Genomic DNA, 20,100 nt, shown 5'->3' on the forward strand with positions numbered 1-20,100 from the left:
AAGAGGGAAAAAGCAAAATGACAAATTTCTGGTTCGGCGATGGTATAAAAATGGACAATTTAAGTATCTGGGAAGTGGAATGGCTGTAAAAGCATACCATTTACCTTTTTTAAGAATGTAAGTAGATAATTGGGTAGAGATTACAGTTTCGTGTCTTATGATCATAGCCATTGTTTCTGTATTAGTTGGTAGAGATGAAATCTGGGACAAGACCTCCTAGATGCCAGCTCTTCCTATTATTATCCATCAGAAATGAAAAACAGTACCTCCCAAAGAAACAAAAGATAAGGATACATTTGTGGCTCTTAATTGGAAAACAAGGTTTTATCCACCACCATTAGCCTTTGATAGGTTCAGTTTAACATGGACACATGAAACTGTCAAACAGAAGTCAGAAGTAAAGCGCCAACTATTAAATGCATTTTAAACAAGTTGGTGATTTTTTTTTTTTTTTTTTTTTTTGCTGTCAGCAAAGTTGCAGAGTATATAGCTTGCCCCTTTCCTAATATTGTGACCAAATCTTTTGGAATACTCTTTGGGAAAATTGCTCTAATCATTCACACCTTCAGATATTTGTATCACATCTGCTTGCTGCTGCTAAGTCACTTCAGTCATGTCTGACTGTGCGACCCCATAGATGGCAGCCCACCAGGCAAGAACACTGGAGTGGGTTGCCATTTCCTTCTCCAGTGCATGAAAGTGAAAAGTGAAAATGAAGTCGCTCAGTTGTGTCCGACCCTCAGTGACCCCATGGACTGCAGCCTTCCAGGCTCCTCCGTCCATGGGATTTTCCAGGCAAGAGTACTGGAGTGGGGTGCCGTTGCCTTCTCCAGTCACATCTGCTTAGAGCTAGTTAAAATAATGGATTTTCACACCTTCCTTTTGTTCAAGACTATTGAGGTAAAGCTTGTGGCCACACACAACTTGATGATTTGCAGACATCCTTTAATCCTGAAGTGCTAATAGGGGTGCCTTCTGGTGCTGTTAGTTCTTTGAGCCTAAGTACTAATCTTGGCTGGTGTTAGGCTGGCATTATTTCAACTAACGTGAAGATTTATGTCCAGATCACTCCTTAACACTGTTCCCGTGTCTGAGGCGTGACTCTCTGAGCATAGATCCTTTTCTTATAATTGCATTCAGATATGTACATGTTGATCACATAACTCTACCAACTCTGGTTGGTTTAAGATGTGATATATATTCTTTTTTTTTTTTTAATTCAGCAAACATTTGAGCACTCTCCAAGATGTACACACAGCCCTGAATGAAGTGTTCTGGTGCACATGATGATAAATTGAGGCTGGCCCTGCCTGCCCTCCCTAGAAGCTTCAACTCATAGTCATGTATGTAGATTACTAAAATTTAGATGCTGTGGAAATTAACAAGAAGAAAAGAATTCCTCAGTCTCTGAGATCAGGGAAGACTTCAGGAGGCGGTAGAATTTGGTTGGAGACTTGAAGAACAGGTAGAATTTGGAGAAATGAAGAACATGCCTGGTGGAAGAAAGAGCTGTGGGTAGAACCAACAAGCTGTGGGTAGGCCAACCAAAGAACTGTTGGCTTTGAGCATCAAGTGTGAAGTCATAGATATAGAGGGCTTGATCATGAGTTTCAGATGATGTGTGTATGTGTTTGTTTGTTTGTTTGTTTGTTTTTTTGCTAAATCTGCAGTTTATTTTGGTGGATTTTTTTTTTTTTCTCATTTTAAAAAAGGCCAGTGGGGTTTTTTGTTTGTTTTTCAAACTTTTAATTTTATGTTGGAGCATAGCTGATTAATAATGTTATGATAGTTTCAGGTAGACAGCAAGGAAGATGATTTGTGTTCTTGAATAACAGGCCAAGGAGTTGGTATTTTAGTTGCTTTAAATTAAAATTGAAGCAAAAATAAGACAAAGCTCTGTGATGCTTTTATAAGCTCTTTTTCGGTGGTGCTGGTTTTCTCACTGTGCTCAGGCTAAAGCCAAGCGTGACTGTTTTTCCCCTAGCATGTCTAATCTAACTAAGAAAGGAGGAAACAGACAAAATAAGGAGTAGTCAACTAAAGTTCATGGGCCTTTACTACTTTACTCTTTTTGTCCTTTCTGTCAAGTGTACCACTGGTGGAATTTGCTTTCTACCCATGTTAGAATATTCTGCCTCTAGGCAAAGTAACAAAGCAAGTATTCACAGAGTCCAGTGACCTTCACCAAGTGTCTCCTTTAGTTCTGTGTCCGGCTGACACTTTAGCCTTGGTTGGAGTATTTGTGATTAGTGAGTGGAAGAACTATTTGGGTGAGCTCAAGTTATATGCTAGAGACAAGGATGTGAATAGTAATCTCTTACCAAGAAATAGGATTCTAGGATATGTTATTATGAAAGAATTATGGTCTCTTGCAGAAAATGAGCAGATTATGGAAGATTACAGAAAAAAATAAAATCAACCCTAGCACCTCTACCTAGGGACAACTATTGTTGTCATAAAATAGTTTTGTTTAGTACTTTAACAAAATTTGACTCTGAAAGCTCTTCTTTATGGATGAAAGGTATGTGAATTTTTCTATGCCCTTGTGTTTTCAGCGTCAAAAATATTACCTGTGAGTCTCCTTGCTGTTAGGAAGGAGAGCGGGGTGAAGGAGATTAGTATTGCAGTCTCTGCATTATTTTTCTCTTGATTGGTACTCAGTGACTCAGCATATTTTCTGAACAGTCAGTAATAGGATGAGTAAGAACACCTGCCTCCCTACCCTCTTTTCCCTCAAGGCATCTATAAAGCTTTATAGAGCTTAGTACGGTATGATACGGTCTCTGGTCAGGTGCCAGATGTTGGTCTCCAATAGCAGCCTGGAGCTCTCTGCTGGGGATGACAACAGCGCTGCCATTGGTGCAGAGCCCAGGTGGCTTTCCTGCATGGTGACTGAGTCTAGAGCCTGCAGGTCTCCTGAGGTTGGCCTGCTGCCTTGATCATGAGCTCTTTTACGCCATCTGCAGCACGGCTGCTGCTTCTTAGCTAGGAAATGCTGCTTAAGGGGGATAAATATAGCTTGTTGGCACGAGTTAAAGGAGCTTTCTGTCAAAAGGGAAGAAAAGTATTGGAACTAGCAGCGTATTTTTCAAGCAATTTTAAATACTCAAGCCTTTATTTTGTTAAAATCTATAACTTGGAAGTGACAAATGGTTAATGAAAAATTTTTCATTGAAACCTGGATTTTGCTTTGAGGTAGCCTTGTACTGAAGGCTACACGACTGAAGCAACTTAGCAGCAGCAACAGCAGCAGCAGCAGCAGCAGCAGCCTTGTACTGGGGCTTCCCAGGTGATGTATTGGTAAAGAAACTCACCTGCCAATGCAGGAGATGCAAGAGACATGGGTTCAATCCCTGGTTTGGGAAGATCCCCTGGAGAAAGAAATGGCAACCTGCTCCAGTGTTATTGCCTGGAAAATTCCATGGACAGAAGAGCCTAGCAGGCTACAGTCCATGGGGTCACAAAGACTGAGCATGCATACGCAGACTTGTGCTAATGCTTTCTAAAATGTCTCACCATTCTGTCCCTCGCTTTCTCTTAATCAAAAATAAAAAAGGCCAATGCCAGGAACAGGGAACAGGGCCTCTGTAAGTCTTTGCAATAGTTGAACCTCTCAGTATCAAAGTTACAGACTAATATGAAGTTAATTTAGTGCACAAAAGTCCACTAATTAGTAGAATTAATCTTATTAAGTCGATCCCTTCCCCCCTTACCCCCCTTTTTGTGAGTTAACCTATTTAGATAATTAGATGCCATATTTTTAAAATTATTTAAGATTATTTTCTGAATTAGCTGTTCAAAGAATCAACTCTTATTAGATATCAAATGACAATTTCTGTTGACTAAAGCAGGTATGATGTTAGGCAGTTACTTAGTTTCCTTAAATGTATTCTCACAGTGGAAAAATAGGCCAACTGCCCAAATACTCACCTTTACTTTGCATCTCACTATTGTCAGCGCTTCCAGCCTGCTCTCCAGTACAGGTCACGTAGTGGACCCACTCATGTCTTATTTGAGGCATTTAACACAGGCACACACAGTACTGGGCACTGAAGGGAGTTTCATTTACAAATTATATTTTGGCTTTTTTTTTTTTCTTAAGCTAAAGCCTGAAAGTCTTCAAGGGATTTTGTCAAATGTAAAATACCAACATTTTGTTATCTACATTGGTGGTTCTCAGTTTAGGCTGCATATTAAAATCACTTGAAGAATGTTAAAAAAAGATACTAACACTCCAGACAAATTAAACCAGTCTCTGGGGTCATGCTCTGGCAATCAGTGCTTTTTAAAGCTGCCCTGGTGATCCTAATGTGTTACCAGCGCCGAGAACCTCTTCCCTAGATCTCACAGGATCGTCTCTTCCATCCCCTCAACCAGTGGGGCTCCGAGTGTTTCCCTTCTTCTTCTGAGATTTATTTTCAGTTTATCCTTTGAAACCTTATCATTGTAATAACAAAGTTAATTTCATCCCCCGATGTAATAGGAACTTGGGGAAAGTTTCTTGGAATTTAGCTTATGAAAAACTGAAAGCCCTCCAGTTTTTCTCCTGATTCTGGGGTAATGCTAGATTATGAGGTGCGGAAAAACACCTGTTTTACCATGGTGGTAACAAGGCATATCCACTGGTTTTACGTATTTATACTTGTGGATTGTATTAATAGAAGATCCTGGACATTAGGGTAATACAGCCTAGTTACAAATGAGTGAGCTGGGGTACAAATTAATCCATAGCCACTGAGCAATAAGACTGAGGTTAGCAGGTTCCCCAACTCTGACTAGTGAGCCATTTCTAATATATTATGCTTCCTTCCTGTGAAGGTTGCATTCTGAAATTTTGCTGTCCCTCTAGACTGAAGTGGCCACTCTCTGGAATTTCTTAAGGGAAATGCTTGAGATGATCGGGATCTTGTTAATTATGCATTGGAATAAGAAATTGCTGAGATCTGGGGGAATTGTCCTTTGTGGTGTTAATTTATTGAGAGGGAGGATGGGAAAGCCTGAAGTCAGATGTTCTTGGAAGGGCATCAGCTTTTTTCATTTCTTTTTAAATTTAAAATAAAATGTAACTTTCTCTTTCTTTAACTTTTAACATTTTGAGTCTCTTTGAAAACTGTTACCTTTGTAACAGCTTCCCTTAAATGTTTGTCTTTCTAAATGTTTATGGAGTGGGACACCTACCGCTATCCATTCTGTATTTTTGTTAATATCTTGTGAATTGAGGAGAAAAATATGCTCTAGGCTTTTGAGGCAAGTCCATTCTGATTGTGCCCCTAGGGCGGCTTTCTTTGTGGGGTGGGTCAGACTGGAGTATTGTAACCTTTAATCCCCTTGGAAGCAGAGAGGTGCACCTGGTTGGTTCCTCAGCCCCTGGGCTTCGTTCAGAAGGCTACCCTGCTGTTTGCTGTCAGGAAGGAACTGTTCAGCCTGAGGAATGACCATCAGCCCTTGGTATCTTGTCCCAGGGGCCTCCAGGCAGGGGGAAGCCCGAGGTTGCCCTTTCAGCAGACATTCCACTCTGGCAGCCTGTTAAAATGAAATGGACAAACTAGATAGGCAGAAGCCCTGTGGTGTGACAGTGAGCCTGTTATCACAGCCCTGGGGATGGTCTTGGAGCACAGAGGAGGGAGGGCCCCTGTGCAAGTATCTCTGTTTGCTTATGGATCGAAAGTTCCTTACTTTCTTCACCCGATGGGCATATAAATGGCTCTGTGTTTCCCTGACCTTTATTCGAACAGTGGCTGAATCTAAATTTCACTGTCCCCTTTCGGTTCCCCAGCGTCCTCACCCTGCTCCACCTGAGTCTCCTAGCCAGAGTCCTCAGGAAGATACAAACAGCAGCAGTAATTTCTTTGTTGAATGTTTTCTCAACTCCTGGATCAAGCAGTATTTTTCCCTTTGGAATGAATCAGCTGCTGTGGATGCCTTCTGTGGCTGTGTCCTCTGTCCATGGAGAGCCCTTCAGTCTGCAAAGCTCCTTAGGAGCAATACAGAAAAATTAGTGCATCTCAAGAGAAGCCTTAAGAAGTTACTTCTAAAACTGACTTAAAGCATTGTAATATAAAAAACAAATAGGCCATAAAACACATTTCCCTAGGTCAGCATACACCGAATACTAGCATGTGAGCTAAGTTTAGCTCTCTTGGACTACCTTAGCACTACTGACATTTGGGGGCTAAATCCTTCTTTGTTGTGGGGGCCTGTCCTGTGCCTGGTTGGCTGCTCGGCAGCATCCCTGGCCTCTACCCACTGAATGCACAGTTATGACCAAAATGTCTGCAAACATTACCAGATGTCTCCTGGGCAAGCAAAAATCCTCCTCAGTTGACGATTACTAGGCTACACTATCCAACACTGTAGCTGCCAGCCACAGGCAGCTGTTGGGCCTTGGAAATGTGGAAAGTCCGAATTGAGATCTGCCATATAGAACACATGCACCAGGTGTCAAAGACTTAGAACCAAAAAAGAATATAAAATACCTTGTAATTTTTTATTGATTACATGTTTAAAAGATACTATTTTGTATATATTGGGTTAAGGTATATTCTTATGGTTAATTTCACCTGTTTCTCTTCCCTTTTTAGTATGGCTACTAAAACATTTAAATTACATTTGTGTCTTATATTTTTTTCTGTTGGACAACATTGCACTGGAGTGTCAATCTACTGTGGTTTAACCATTAATCTTCTATTAAGCATCTAGTCCCCTGTATACCATTGGGTTTAAATTATATCTTTTCTTGGGGAGAATTTTCTTTCTACAGTGATATTATGAAGACAAAGCATGTATAAAGTGTTACATGTGACCAGTTTGTTTCTCTGACTGCTGCTGCTGCTGCTAAGTCGCTTCAGTCGTGTCCGACTCTGTGTGACCCCATAGATGGCAACCCACCAGGCTCCCCCGTCCCTGGGATTCTCCAGGCAAGAACACTGGAGTGGGCTGCCATTTCCTTCTCCAGTGCATAAAAGTGAAAAGTGAAAGTGAAGTCGCTCAGTCGTGACCCCATGGACTACAGCCCACCAGGCTCCTCCGTCCGTGGGATTTTCCAGGCAAGAGTATTGGAGTAGGGTGCCATTGCCTTCCCTGGTTTCCCTGACTACCTGCCAGCAACTCACTAGAAATCCAGTCAAGGTTCAGATGTATGTTTTCTTATGTTTCCCTCTTTGTTCGCTTGGATTTTATCTCTATTTCTACTGATATTAAGGTATGTATAATTGTATCTTAAAATTTAAGTTTAATTTCTTGCTTGGTGACATTGAATTTAGAGGGTGAGAGATGGACACTTTTGAATCAATTTAGTAGATTATTCTGGATTTTGAACTTTTATAAATACTAGACTATAACCTGCATGAAAGCAGTGATTTTGAGGTGTGAGTCTGTTTTTTCACTCCTGTTTCCCCAGCACCCAGAGCTGTGCCTGGCGTGTTGTAGGTCCCTCAATAAATACTGAATGGATGGGTAAAACATGTTTTTCAGTAAAAGCTGACTGTTCAAAATATTATGTTAGTTACCTGGTCACTTTTTTAGCTGCATTCTCCTTTTTCTTGTGCTAATTTCATTACACAGAAAGTTTTCCTTTTTATATACAAGCCATCCATTTTGCCTTTGGTAAGTTTCTGACTTTGGGGGAAGATGGAGACTATTTTCCTTCCATCAGTGTGCTAGAATGCTATTTAATTCTCTTCTGTTTATTTCACCATTTTAATGTAACTTTGAGGGTTAATCCTAGATGGATTAATGTATGATATGAAACATGAATCTCAGTTCATCTCCATTCTGTTTTTTATTTGTCCCAGTGATATCCACTGAATCATATTTCCCTACCCTGTTATATTATTTATGTATTCATATAGCAAGCCTATATAGCTTGAGTATATAGAGTCAGTTTTCTTGGTTCATTTCCATTTTTAATCCAGTCAGTCTTAGAACATTGATAACTTGCTTTACAGAATGTTAATATAGTAGAATATATTTTGTTTTTACTTTAAATAGACATTTTTTTTTCGCTCGACTTGCTTAGCCAGGTAAACTTCTTTTGGAAAGCCTAGAAAGAAAGAGAAGTTAGGCATCCAGCCAGATACAATTAGACATTTGTGACATCTTTGCAGTTACTAGCAGGGTGATATAAATATGCTTTTACTTTATTTTAAAATATCAGTCTGTAATGTATTCATCTGTTAGCATCTACTCATCTTTGGTTGAAAAACCACCTGGAAGTGCACTTTTGCAATTAAGTAAACTCATCTGTTTATAGTCTAGTGTTCTAATCATGTATTTGTGATTTTGACTTTGGAAAGTACCATTTGCTTATAATGAGGTTAGTTTGGAGAGTCAGAGTTTATTTTAATCTGATACTCACCCTGGGAAAGAGAGGCGAGCTGGCTGTCTATAAAGATACATTCGAGGTCATCTTATACAGTAATGATCTATTTGCTTGTTTTTTCTTTGAAAGGCACATAGCTTAGTAATTAAGAGCCTCAACTCTGGAGCCTGGATTCAATCTCTGCTTTTTAAAGATCTCTTCAAGTCTTTGTTGTTATTTCAGAGTTTCCTCAGCTGTAAGACAGGGGAATGAGAGTGTCTACCTCATAGGGTAATTGTGAGAATTATAGGAAGTTAGTATCTGTAAAACATTTAAAACAATGCCTGGCACACAGTAAATGCCATATTGGTTTGTTATAAGTTCGTTTGTCCACATTTTCCCATCACCTTCAAGTAAGTGGTTTGCCTTTACAGATATATGCTAGTCATGAGATCTGGCTGCAGACAAAGAAGGCTGTCCTAACTTCCTCTATTTCTTGCTAATGTCCCAGAGTAGGTAGGACAAAGGCAGCCTTGAGTCGACAAAATAGAACTGAAAGTACTAAAGCTAATAGAAGTTCTCTTTTGCAATATCACTGTAATACACATTTTATAATGAGTAATTAAGCAAACTGGATATATGTCTAGTTGCTAGGAGCTATACTTTTTAATCCTATAATCCCACTGGTGGAATTTATCCTAAATAATCCAGAAAGAGAAAAATAAAGTATAATTGTTTATTACACTGTTAATAATACACAAAACATTAGAAGTGTATTGGTTAAGAAGATTTCTTAGTGGTATATCATGTAGCTTTAAATGATGATAATGCAGACTGTGGAGCAATATTGAGATATTCTAGTTGACATTTGCATAATAGGTGCCAGGCCGTATACTGAGCCAGGGGCCAGGGATACAAACAAGAATTAGTCAGCTTGCCCTCCAGGAGCTCTTCTCTTGCCAGAAGCATCCCACTGCAGTGGTGTAGTACAGGGAAGAGATAGGAAGGAGGAAATGAATTCCCTAATCTTGAAACAATTAGGGAAAGCTAAAGGAAAGAGGAATGGTTGAGATAGTCCATAAGATTTATCAGGTGGATCAGTTGGTGTGTAATTAATATGTATTAAATGTTTGTTTAATACTTATACCCAATATTTTGCTAAACACTTTTCATTATCCTATTCATTCTTCTCAACACTTTGTGGTCTTCCCTGGTGCCTCAGCTGATAAAGAATCCACCTACAATGCAGGAGACCTGGGTTCAGTCACTGGGTTGGGAAGATCCCCTGGAGAAGGGAAAGGCTACCCACTCCAGTATTCTGGCCTGGAGAATTCCATGGACTGTATAGTCCATGGGATTGCAAAGAGTCAGACATAACTAAGTGACTTTCACTTTAATTCATTCTTCTCAACACTTTGTGGTAGGTGCATGTACCATTGTAAAAATGAGTAAGTTGAAGCTTAAAGTGACTTGGTAATATGCAGAAAGTTGGTGGCAGAATCAGCCTGTGAGCCCATATCTTATCTTCTAAAAGCCATGTGCAGGGACTTCCCTGGTGGCACAGTAGATAAAATCCACCTGCCAATGCAGGGGACACGGGTTCAGTCCCTGGTTCAAGAAGGTTCCCATGCCACGGAGCAACTAAGCCCATGCGCTCTAGGACCCTCAGGCCACAACTCCTGAGCCTGTGGGCTGCAACTGCTGAAGCTTGCATGCCCTAGAGCCTGTACTCCACAACAGGAGAAGCCACCGCAATGAGAAGTCCTCGTACGGCAAAGGAGAGTAGCCCTTGCTTGCAGCAACTAGAGAAAGCCCACATGCAGCAATGAAGACCCAGCATAGCCAAAAATAAATATATAAACTAAATTATAAGAATAAGAAAATAGAATCCATATGCAAAACCACTATACTTCACAGAGGCCTCCAACTATGGGAAAATCCCACAGTGGCCTAAGGAGTGTAAATACTTTAAGATCATAGAGAGTATAGTTTTATTGGAGTAAGGGGGTTTTGTCTTGGTTTTCTTGATAGTGTTGTTTTATCATTCAAGAATTCTTGCCAGGAGCTAAACACCTGCTACTTACTGTTTTGAGAGTCCTGTCTTTGAAGGAGCTGGGGGCAAGTATGGAGCAGGACTTAAAACAGGATTCTGCGTGGATCCTATCATCTCCAACAAATATTTCACCGTTGTTATCTAGGCAGTGAGTAGGATATGGCAACAAGACTGACAGTTTAAGAAGCAGTTTTCCTAAAGCTATTCTTTAGGAAAGAATAGCAAAAATATGATGTAACTTATTAAGTGGGTTGCTTAGAATGATAACTTTCAGTTGTCTTAGATTAACAATATAGACTTTTCCATACCCTTACAGTGGTCATTCCTACTCCATGTGTTATTATTATATGAAAATATGAGAATTAATTTAGCCACTTTTCAACTACTTTTATGGGGGTTTTTCTTTGTCAGGATAAAATTATACTGAATGCCTTGTATGAAAATCAAAAACAGTACAAGAGCCCTCAGTCTCTTGATATGTTACAGGCGTTTTCTCATGCTGGTGTAGCACTCATGATATGCCTGGGGGAGTGAAACCTCGCCTGTCTGCTCTCATCTGAGTGTTTTTAGAGAACTTTGAATTTCACATTCTCCACTATGGGAAGTAACTACCCGGAAGGTGGTAGAACATGACATCATGCATATAGTCAAAGGAACAAAACTCATGCATTAAGATCAATTTTTGTTTGTTGTTATCATTAAATCCATTCACTTTTCTTTTCATAGCTTTTGATGAAACTAGGCATTTTAGAGATGAATAAAATGAAATCAGTGTACTATAAAGATAGAAATTGGAATACTTTTATTCCCAGTATCTAGGACAGTTTTGTATATAGGTGCTCTGTAAGTTATTTGTTGAAAGAATGAATTAAATAAGATGTGAAGATTTTAGTTTTCTCTTAATGCTACTATGCCATTCTTATATAAGAATGCTAATGGATGGCATACCAAGTCTTCTTTTAAAAAAAAAAACATAAGCTTTGATACTTCTTTCTTTCTTTCTTTATTGGTCATACTATGTGGCATGTGGGATCTTAGTTCCCCTACCAGGGATCAAACCTGTGCCCCCTGCAGTGGAAGCTCAGAGTCCTAACCACTGGACAGCCAGGAAATTCCCCCCAAGTTTTCCTTTTCTGATTCTGTACTGTCCAAAGATGTTTATAAAACTCTCCTAACTCTTGAACTTGGTTCTCCTGGAAATACAAAAGATCTAGAACAGCTAAACCAGGTTTGTAAAGGAAGAATAATAAAGTTGGAGAGATAGCACACTGTGCTATTGTAAGACTTACTAAATAACTGCCTCTTAATATTTGAGTTGCTTCTCTTCTGTGTGTAAAAGAGGTAGTGTGTGAAAATAGAGACTCCACTTTGTGTAAGGTCCAGTGTGTTAGGTGCTACACCACTTAACTTTTTCTTGATCCAAGAGTCTATTCTTTCTTGCTAGTTCACAATAATTGCTAGAAATATTTGTGAGAATGTCAGAAAAGAGTAAGGTTCCTTATAAACCCTTTCATGAGGAAAAGAATGGTTCTGCTTCTGTAACAGTAACTGCGGAAGTCACTTTGGGTTGATAAACAACAAGGCCCTATAGGACAGGGAACTATATTCAATATCCTGTGATAAACCATAATGGAAAAGAATATGAGGAAGAATATGTACGTGTGACCCTTTGATCCCACTCTGTATGGGGATCTTTGTGACTCTATGATCCATGGCATATATCTGGGGAACAATATGATCCCAAAAGATACATGCACCCCAGTGTTCACTGTAGCACTGTTTACAAAAGCTAAGATATGAAAGCACCTAAATGTCCATTGACAGAGGAATGGATAAAGAAAAGGTGGTACATATATACAATAAAATATTACTCAGCCATTGAAAAGAATGAAACAGTGCCATTTGCAGCAACATGGATGGACCTAGAGATTATCATTCTGAGTGAAGTAAGTCATACTGAGAAGGGGAAATATCATATGACATCCCTTATATGTAGAATCTAAAATGAAATGATACAAATGAACTTATGAAACAGAAACAGACTCACAGACCTCCAGAACGAGCTTCCAGTTGCTGGAGGGGGAAGAGGTAGTTAGGGAGTTTGAGACAGACATGTACACACTGCTAAAATGAATAACAAACAAGGACCTACTGTATAGCACATGGAACTCTGCTCAATGGTTAATGTGGCAGCCTGGGTGGGAGGGGGTTTGGGGGAGAATGGATACATGTATATGTATGGCTGAGTCCCTTCTCTACTCACCTGAAACTATCACAACATTGTTTGCTAATCAGATATATACCCCAATACAGAAGTTTTTAAGAAAGAATGTGTATGCATAACTGAGTCGTTTTGCTCTACTGTAAAAATTAATGCACTACTATGAATCAACTACACTTCAATAAAATAAAATTTAAAAAAAAGTAATTTGGGGTTACTTTTAGAATGAACAGGCAAAAATCTTAGATGTGTCCAGATTTTTGGCCCACCCTCTTCTGCCATAGTCAGAGTTTGAATTACATGCATTTTTATTAATATGGTTAATTGGTTTTTATAAACTTTGTAGTAAATATGTATAACTTTGTATTTCTACCCATGAGACCCTCTGCTTGTGGAAGTCTGGAGAGGAGCTCTTTAGCTGGGCAGCCAGGGTGAGAGCCCCAGTTCTGCACTCCTTGTTGCTAACAAGAGAGAGAGAGGGGGGAGGCATGTGTGCATTCTGGGTTTTTCTGCCTGACAGAGCTGTTTAGTGGGGAGGGGTGTTGATTGTTAACTTTTTATCATAGAAAATAGGCAATAGAATTTGCAGTTAGTAGTGAAGTAATTGACTCTCAGTCTGTATTGGGAAATGAAAGATAAAACATTTTGGTGATAAAAATATAAATTTTAAAACATACAACACAATGAGTGAATCCTAATATAAACTGTGGATTTCAGTTAGTGATAACATATCGGTCTTGGCCCATCACTTGTGGCAAATGTAGTGCACTCATGCAAGATGTTAATTACGGAGGAGAAGAGGGTAGGTGAGGAGGTCTATGGGAGCTCAGTACTTTCTGGTCGGTTTTTCTGAAAGTGCTCAAATAATAATAATAAATGAAGTCTATTAGTATAGAAGTTTTAAAATATCCGGTTGAATGTTCCTTAGTGAGTTCATATCACACAAGTGAGTGTTTAACTTCCTGACCCTTGGGATTTCCTGGATGAGATGAATCAAGTTTGCAGTTTGAGCTGTTGTGTCAGTAGATTTGGTCCTCTCTGATTCTCTCATGTTCATTAACTGTGCTTTGCCTTTTCTCCCTCTCTGTTGAAACAGTTGGATTGCCAGGATGCCTTGGAAACAGCAGCCCGAGCGGAAGGCCTTTCCCTGGACCCCTCCATGCATTCTCAGCTCAGAATCCTGGATGAGGAACATCCCAAGGGAAAGTACCATCATAGCTTAAGTGTTCTGAAGCCCATCCGGACCACTTCCAAGTAAGAGGTTCTGCTAATTAATGGCCTGTCTGTGAAGCACCAGAAAAATTTGGGCTAAGATTATTTGGGGAAACTTGAGTTTAGTCATCAGTATCAGTTCAGTCGCTCAGTCATATCCGACCCTTTGCGACCCCATGGACTATAGCATGCCAGGCTTCCCTGTCTATCACCAGCTCCTGGAGCCTACTTAAATTCATGTCCATCGAGTCAGTGATGACATCTAACCATCTCATCATCTGTTGCTCCTTCTCCTCCTGCCTTCAATCTTTCCCAGCATCAGGATCTTTTCCAGTGAGTCAGTTCTTCACATCAGGTGGCCAAAGTATTGGAGCTTCAGCTTCAGCATCAGTCCTTCTAATGAATATTGAGGATTGATTTCCTTTAGGATTGACTGGTTTGATCTCCTTGCAGTCCAAGGGACTCTCAAGAGTCTTCTCCAACACCATAGTTCAAAAGCATCAGTTCTTCGGTGCTCAGCTTTCTTTATAGTCCAACTCTCATATCCATACATGACTACTGGAAAAACCATAGCTTTAACTAGATGGACCTTTGTTGGCAAAGTATTGTCTCTGCTTTTTAATATGCTGTCTAGGTTGGTCATAGCTTTTCTTCCAAGGAGCAAGCATCTTTTAATTTCATGGCTGCAGTCACCAACTGCAGTGATTTTGGAACCTAAAAAATAAAGTCTCTCACTGTTTCCATCGTTAAGAGTGCTGTATACTAACAAAACAGCATATTTTAAGTGTTGGCTAGCCTCTCCATGTGTGTTGACAGTTTTGTGCTCTGGGTTTTCTCTCCTCAGACACCAGCACCCAGTGGACAATGCTGGGCTCTTCTCCTGTATGACTTTTTCTTGGCTTTCTCCTCTGGCTCGCAAAGCCCACAAGAAGGGGGAGCTCTTAATGGAGGATGTGTGGTCTTTGTCCAAGCATGAGTCTTCCGAGGTGAACTGCAGAAGGTAGGCGTCTCTGGTCCACCCTCGTCTCCCACAGACTGGATATGTAGGGCCTGAGCTAGGAGTGTGGGTCTGGCAGTGCCACGTTCAGAACTCTGAGTCTTTTTAGGATTTGAGCTGTGCTATAGAGGGAGGGGAGCCTGGGGGTGACTTTCTCTTTGCTCTTCTGCTTTATCTCCTATTTTACCTTGAATCCTATTTTAACTACGGGCTTTCTCTCTCTCTCTCAGCCCCGCTTCTCTTCCTGAGTCTGCAGGGAGATTATGTTGCTGCCTTGTGACAGAGTACATTTTTGTGGTAGCCGATTGTCATGATTAAAATCTAGTTTACAACTTTATACTTTACCAGAGGATCCTTCAGCAAGGGTTGGGGACCCTTGAGAAAGACAGATTCTATTCAGGGATAATTTTTGTGGGTGGAAGGGAAGACTTTGGTTCTCATCAAATTTTCTGAATCCTGAGAGGCTGCCTATACAGGGTAAATATGTGGTTACCAGGAAGGGTCTTTTTTCCCCAGAAGGTGAAGACTCTGTACATAACTTTAAAGGAGAGACTGGTGTGAGTGGGGGCAGCAGGGAGGCTTGGGTATGTGTATTCCCTGGAAAGATGTGTAACGGAGGATATGTGCCCTTGTTAAGACTAGAGAGACTGTGGCAAGAAGAGCTGAATGAAGCTGGGCCCGGCGCTGCTTCCCTCCGGAGGGTTGTGTGGACCTTCTGCCGCACCAGGCTCATCCTCTCCATCGTGTGCCTGATGATCACGCAGCTGGCAGGCTTCAGTGGACCAGTAAGTCCTAACCATCCTTTCTGACAGTCTCCAGGGGCCCGGCCATGGCCAGCTCTAACATTCTTAATTCTGTTTCAGGGGTTGTGCTCACCTTTGGGCTAGTTAGCAACCTTAGAGATCCTCCAGGTCTGTTGCCAGGGGACAGCTGATACTGAGTGAATAGTGGTTTGTGAAAACTGGAAGGATGAGGGGGCCGTGTTACCAGAGATGAAGCGGAACTGGCTTGCTTCCCTGGGGTGGGGGTGAAGCTGAGTGATTCCGTTTCTGCACAGGACCATGCTGCTGTGCTGTGTGTTGACATGAAACAACAGTCCTGGTTCAGGCAGTGTGTCTTGCTGTGCTGTGAGTGGCGTTGTGTGGCGTAGGCTGTCGAGTTGGTGCTGGTGATGCAGCGAAGGTCTGGAGGCAGAGTTGTCACGTGTTTGCCGGTTCTGTGGCAAAGGAGCCCTCAAGAAGCTGGAGGACTGTTGAGATTTTTAGAGTCTAACCTGAAGTTCATTTTCAGTTTTGGTTTATAGTGTAAGCTGCGTAGCAGGTGTTGGGGTGGCAGCTCTGGTTTTTCTAGTGTTGCTGAAGCAGAGTAGGAGAGAAGAGTGACCGTCACACTGTTCTCTGGACACCTGTTTCTTACACCCACTGTGCTGCCCTTACACTTGAGACTTTGATTAAATCTATTTTCTACATATTTGCCTTGAGGCATCGGAGCAGTAGTACTCCTTATTCTGTGCATTTTCCGTGTGTGGGTAAGCTGGAGGTTCATGGTTTTGGTAAGTATGGGCCTAAGATGCATGGTAATTAGGTAAAACTAATTTGCAATTTTTCTGTTATGTTCTCTTTTTGTTGTTGTTTGTTCATTTGTTTTTTGTTTTTAATGTTTGATGCCTTTAAAAAGTTTTGATCTCTTTTCTGAAGCAGAGAACACTCCTTTTCTGGTATTGGGTTTCTTATTATTGACCAACTAACACACTTTGGTATAAGTTTTTAAGTAAGAGGGATCATGTACCTGAATATCATGTCACTGACCAAAATGGCAAACGTTTTCATAGGACCAGCTTCCCCCAAGAAGAGCTTCTGTCATTGTTTCACTACAGGGCTGGTGGCTGCTCTGATCTTTCGAAGAATTCTTTCAGCTGGGTAGCGTGGTATACAGGCTTCCTTGATTCTGTTTGGTCAATGCTAGAATTTCATTGGCTCTCCCACCTCCCCCCCCCACACCAAAATTCCATATTGTTGGGATTTTAATTTTTCACTTGGGAAAAAAAGTTACTTATGCTTGTTCAGCTTGGGGGCCTTACAGTCACTCCCTTGAGCACCTGCATATTCTTTCAGCTGTCTTTTAAGGCACTGTGCACTGGACTACTAATCTCTAGTAAAGTGTCCTCAATGCCAGGGAAAGCTGAGAGCCTTCCTTCAATAGGAAAACAGCAGCACGCTTTTCCTTTTCTTCACTCTCTTTATGAAACAGCACCTTAAGGCCTGTGTTATTTCAGGAGACTTTTTCCCTGGAACGACCAAGAAAGCAGTGGTTCCATCCACAGTCTCTCATTGACAAAAAAAGATTTCAGATTGTAAGCAATGGAAATTTCTGTTTTTCAGAGCTCCAGTTCAAACAAATTTCTTTTTAACTGGAAATTGAAGAATTGGGTTTGAGATTACTATTAGCAGTGAGCATACCTTCCATCTGTGGATTTAAATCCTCTGGAAGAATATCCATTTTTAATTTTTGCACATTTTCTAATATGTCAGGGCTTTCAAACTGTCTTCACCTGTTCTTACAGAAATCTACGTAAGAACTGAGTCCCCAGATACCATATATATATATATATATATATATATATATTTTTTTTTTTTTTTTAAATCTCCCCTCCGGCCTCACTGAACCTTGGTAGCCATATGCAGAGCTAATGAAACACAATCAAGTGAATGTGTGTTGTTTCATTTTTTAAACTGCTGGCTGGCCAGGGCTGGACATTAATGATCAAGATGGGTTTCAGTCACACCAGTGGACCAGCACTCTGCACATGGCGTCTAAGGGTCACCATAGTGTTAATGGAGAACCAAAATCTATGAGGGTATGATCCTGAACTCTGATGAGTGGCCAAATTGCTAAACTTGCAGAGGTGATCTGCGGCCTTCTTGGATAAAACAGTTTTAGAAGACCAGGCCTGACTTATGATTTGTGTGTAAAGAATTAGCATCCGCCCTGTAGATTTGCAAGAGACGGCTTCCTCCTGCAGTGCAATCTCTTGGTGAATGCTAACTCTGCTCACGGGCCTTTGCGGGAAAGGACAGTGAAAAGCCTCTAGAGAGGTAAGTTTCCCGCCCTTCCAACCTCTCTCCAGCTGCAGCTTGCTTGGTGCTGTCAGGATCTGGATTTGGGGGGAGTGTCTCTGTAGTGGAACCAGTGACAGAAGCTGTTCTTTAGAATTTTCAGGATGGCTGTATTCTGCGGTCAGAAAGAGAGTCAAGCTGGGCAGAATCTCTCGCCAAGAGTTCAGGTAAGGTAATGTTTATTCACTGAGAATGGACAGCCAGACAGCTATGCTGACAATCTCAAGTTTTCTCCCAGTTTGTTTAAATTTAAATGATAAATTTGTAACCTTTTAAGATGAAATTTTGGTTGGTTTCTTCATAAGAACCTTTTTATTTCCTTTGTTCCATACAAAGTGGTTTGAAATGTAATTGTTTTTTATAAACGCTGTGTGTGTTGAAAATTCTTTAATCTGCTGTTTCCTCTTTTCCCTCCCCTTTGAAAGTTTTATATAGTGTAAGCATTCATTTTGTCTTTTACCTTCCCCCTTCTCCTCCCCTCTGGGAGTTCCTAATGCTATTGCCTGGTGCTGAAAAGTGGCACAATAAAGGTATGGGAAGGAAGGAACCCCAAACTACAACCTGCTGTCCTTTCACGCCTTCCTTTGGAGACGGCTCCGTCAGTGCCGAGGTGTGTGAGAAAATGCTTTACCGCACCGCCATCTTACTGAGTTGCTTCACGTGAGGAAAATGGGGTTCTGGCCCTGCCACTCAGTGACTCAGTTCCACATTTCGGATTGCGTACTGGAAAAGAAGCCAACCTTCTTGCTAGTAAACCAGCAACCCAGCTGTGTGCAGTGGTGACCCAAGCAGTGGATATAAAACCCAAAAATCCAAGGGAGGGGAGCGATGGGATACACAGTTCTTGGCATCTGAAATCTCCTATTTACTTGATCAGGTTGTTTTCTGAGACTTGACGGAAATCTGATTGGTGGGGATCTCTTAGGATCTAGTCAACATCTGGTATTAATTTCCTCTTAGGAAAAAAAACAAGAAATACCGATCCACCCAGAGAGTCTGGAATTCAGCATTAGCTGCTTCAGGACGATTGCATCTGGCCTCCATTTTGGGCTGTCAGTCAAGCTCTGGCTTCCAGCTTCAGTGCCCTTTGCTATAAAGATTGGGGTAGATGGTGGATGGGTTTCTCCTTAATTTTGTTTTCTTCCTTTAGGGAGGGGGATTGGTTTGGCTTTCTTTTTGCTGTGGTTTGTTTTGTTTCATTTTTTGCAAGATTGACTTTAGCTGTAAGGACTCGAAAAGACTCTGAAGGATGCCACCCGTTTTTCCTGAGGCCTAGATTTTTGTATTCCGTCCTGAGCAGAGGTCACTCCTCATGGCCTAGTGACCCAATAGCACCAGTGATTTTAAGCAAGAGTCACCCCTTTGGGGAATTTTCAGTTTTGTTTTGCTTTTTAACTCTCTTTCCTTAGCAGCGAGGTCTTTATTCCTGGAGAATCTCCTCTGTTGCAGACTCACTGCAACTTCAGGAGCCCTAACCAATTTAAGTGCCGTCAGCTTGATGCGCTTCTCCGGACTTTGGAAACAGATCTCGGTTCAATGCTGTATTTCCATTGTGTGTAGTTAAAAAACAACAGTCGCAGCCAGACAACCTGTTGGCTGGCTAGCCCTGTATAACTCAACTCTGTATGTTCCCATGTATGTTACCGCAATGCTCCTCCTGTTGTACAGTGTCTGTGAGATGCTCTTTGAAGATGGTACTTTTTTTTTTTTTCATTTTCAATAAAAGTACATGACCTCCCACTTCCTGGTATTTAATCCTGTTGCTGAATGTGCCTTGTGTGAGTGTGTGCTCCGGCGTTGCAGGACCTCAGAGCTGGAGGTGGCACTCGGTGGTTCTGGGGGCTGCTGCCTTCCCTCCCTGCAGGTGGTGTTAGACATGTGCTACCTGAGGTAACATGTTTTTGTTTTTGGGAGGGAGTGGGGCATGGGGGAGGGCCCGTGGGAGGGGCTCTGGATTGTGGATAGTCTGCTTTGTTTGCTTTCTTCTGTACTATTAAACTGCTGATGTTTATTTTCAGGAATGTTTTGCAAATGCACTTCTCACTCTTCCCCAGTCCAACTGTAGGTACACTGTTCCTTTTTATCAAATAAGCACGTTTGAAACGATCCAAAAAAAAGAAAGGTCTTAATTTCATGTAAAGAAATGTATCATTGTGTGGAGATACTGGAATAAGGTCACATATATACTTTTTAATGATCAGT

The 20,100-nt window shown here is 41.1% G+C and overlaps 1 protein-coding gene across 9 annotated transcripts in view; it reads left to right on the forward strand.

Moving 5' to 3' along the window:
- ABCC5 (ATP binding cassette subfamily C member 5) overlaps positions 1-20,100 on the forward strand; it is an 81,329-nt gene that overhangs the window by 6,601 nt on the left and 54,628 nt on the right. For 7 of the 9 annotated variants that reach the window (XM_060419847.1, XM_012098084.5, XM_060419856.1 and 4 more), the window contains 3 exons: positions 13,670-13,827; positions 14,630-14,785; positions 15,420-15,567. In XM_060419847.1, coding sequence (XP_060275830.1) covers positions 13,670-13,827; positions 14,630-14,785; positions 15,420-15,567 — 462 coding nt within the window. Of the gene's footprint in view, positions 1-13,669; positions 13,828-14,629; positions 14,786-15,419; positions 15,568-17,992; positions 18,066-18,858; positions 19,639-20,100 lie in introns of those variants that run through there. The other 2 variants (XM_042233800.2, XM_027957817.3) reach the window with 1 other exon arrangement.

Source organism: Ovis aries, chromosome 1 (assembly GCF_016772045.2).
Source record: "Ovis aries strain OAR_USU_Benz2616 breed Rambouillet chromosome 1, ARS-UI_Ramb_v3.0, whole genome shotgun sequence".
NCBI classification, from domain to species: Eukaryota; Metazoa; Chordata; class Mammalia; order Artiodactyla; family Bovidae; genus Ovis; species Ovis aries.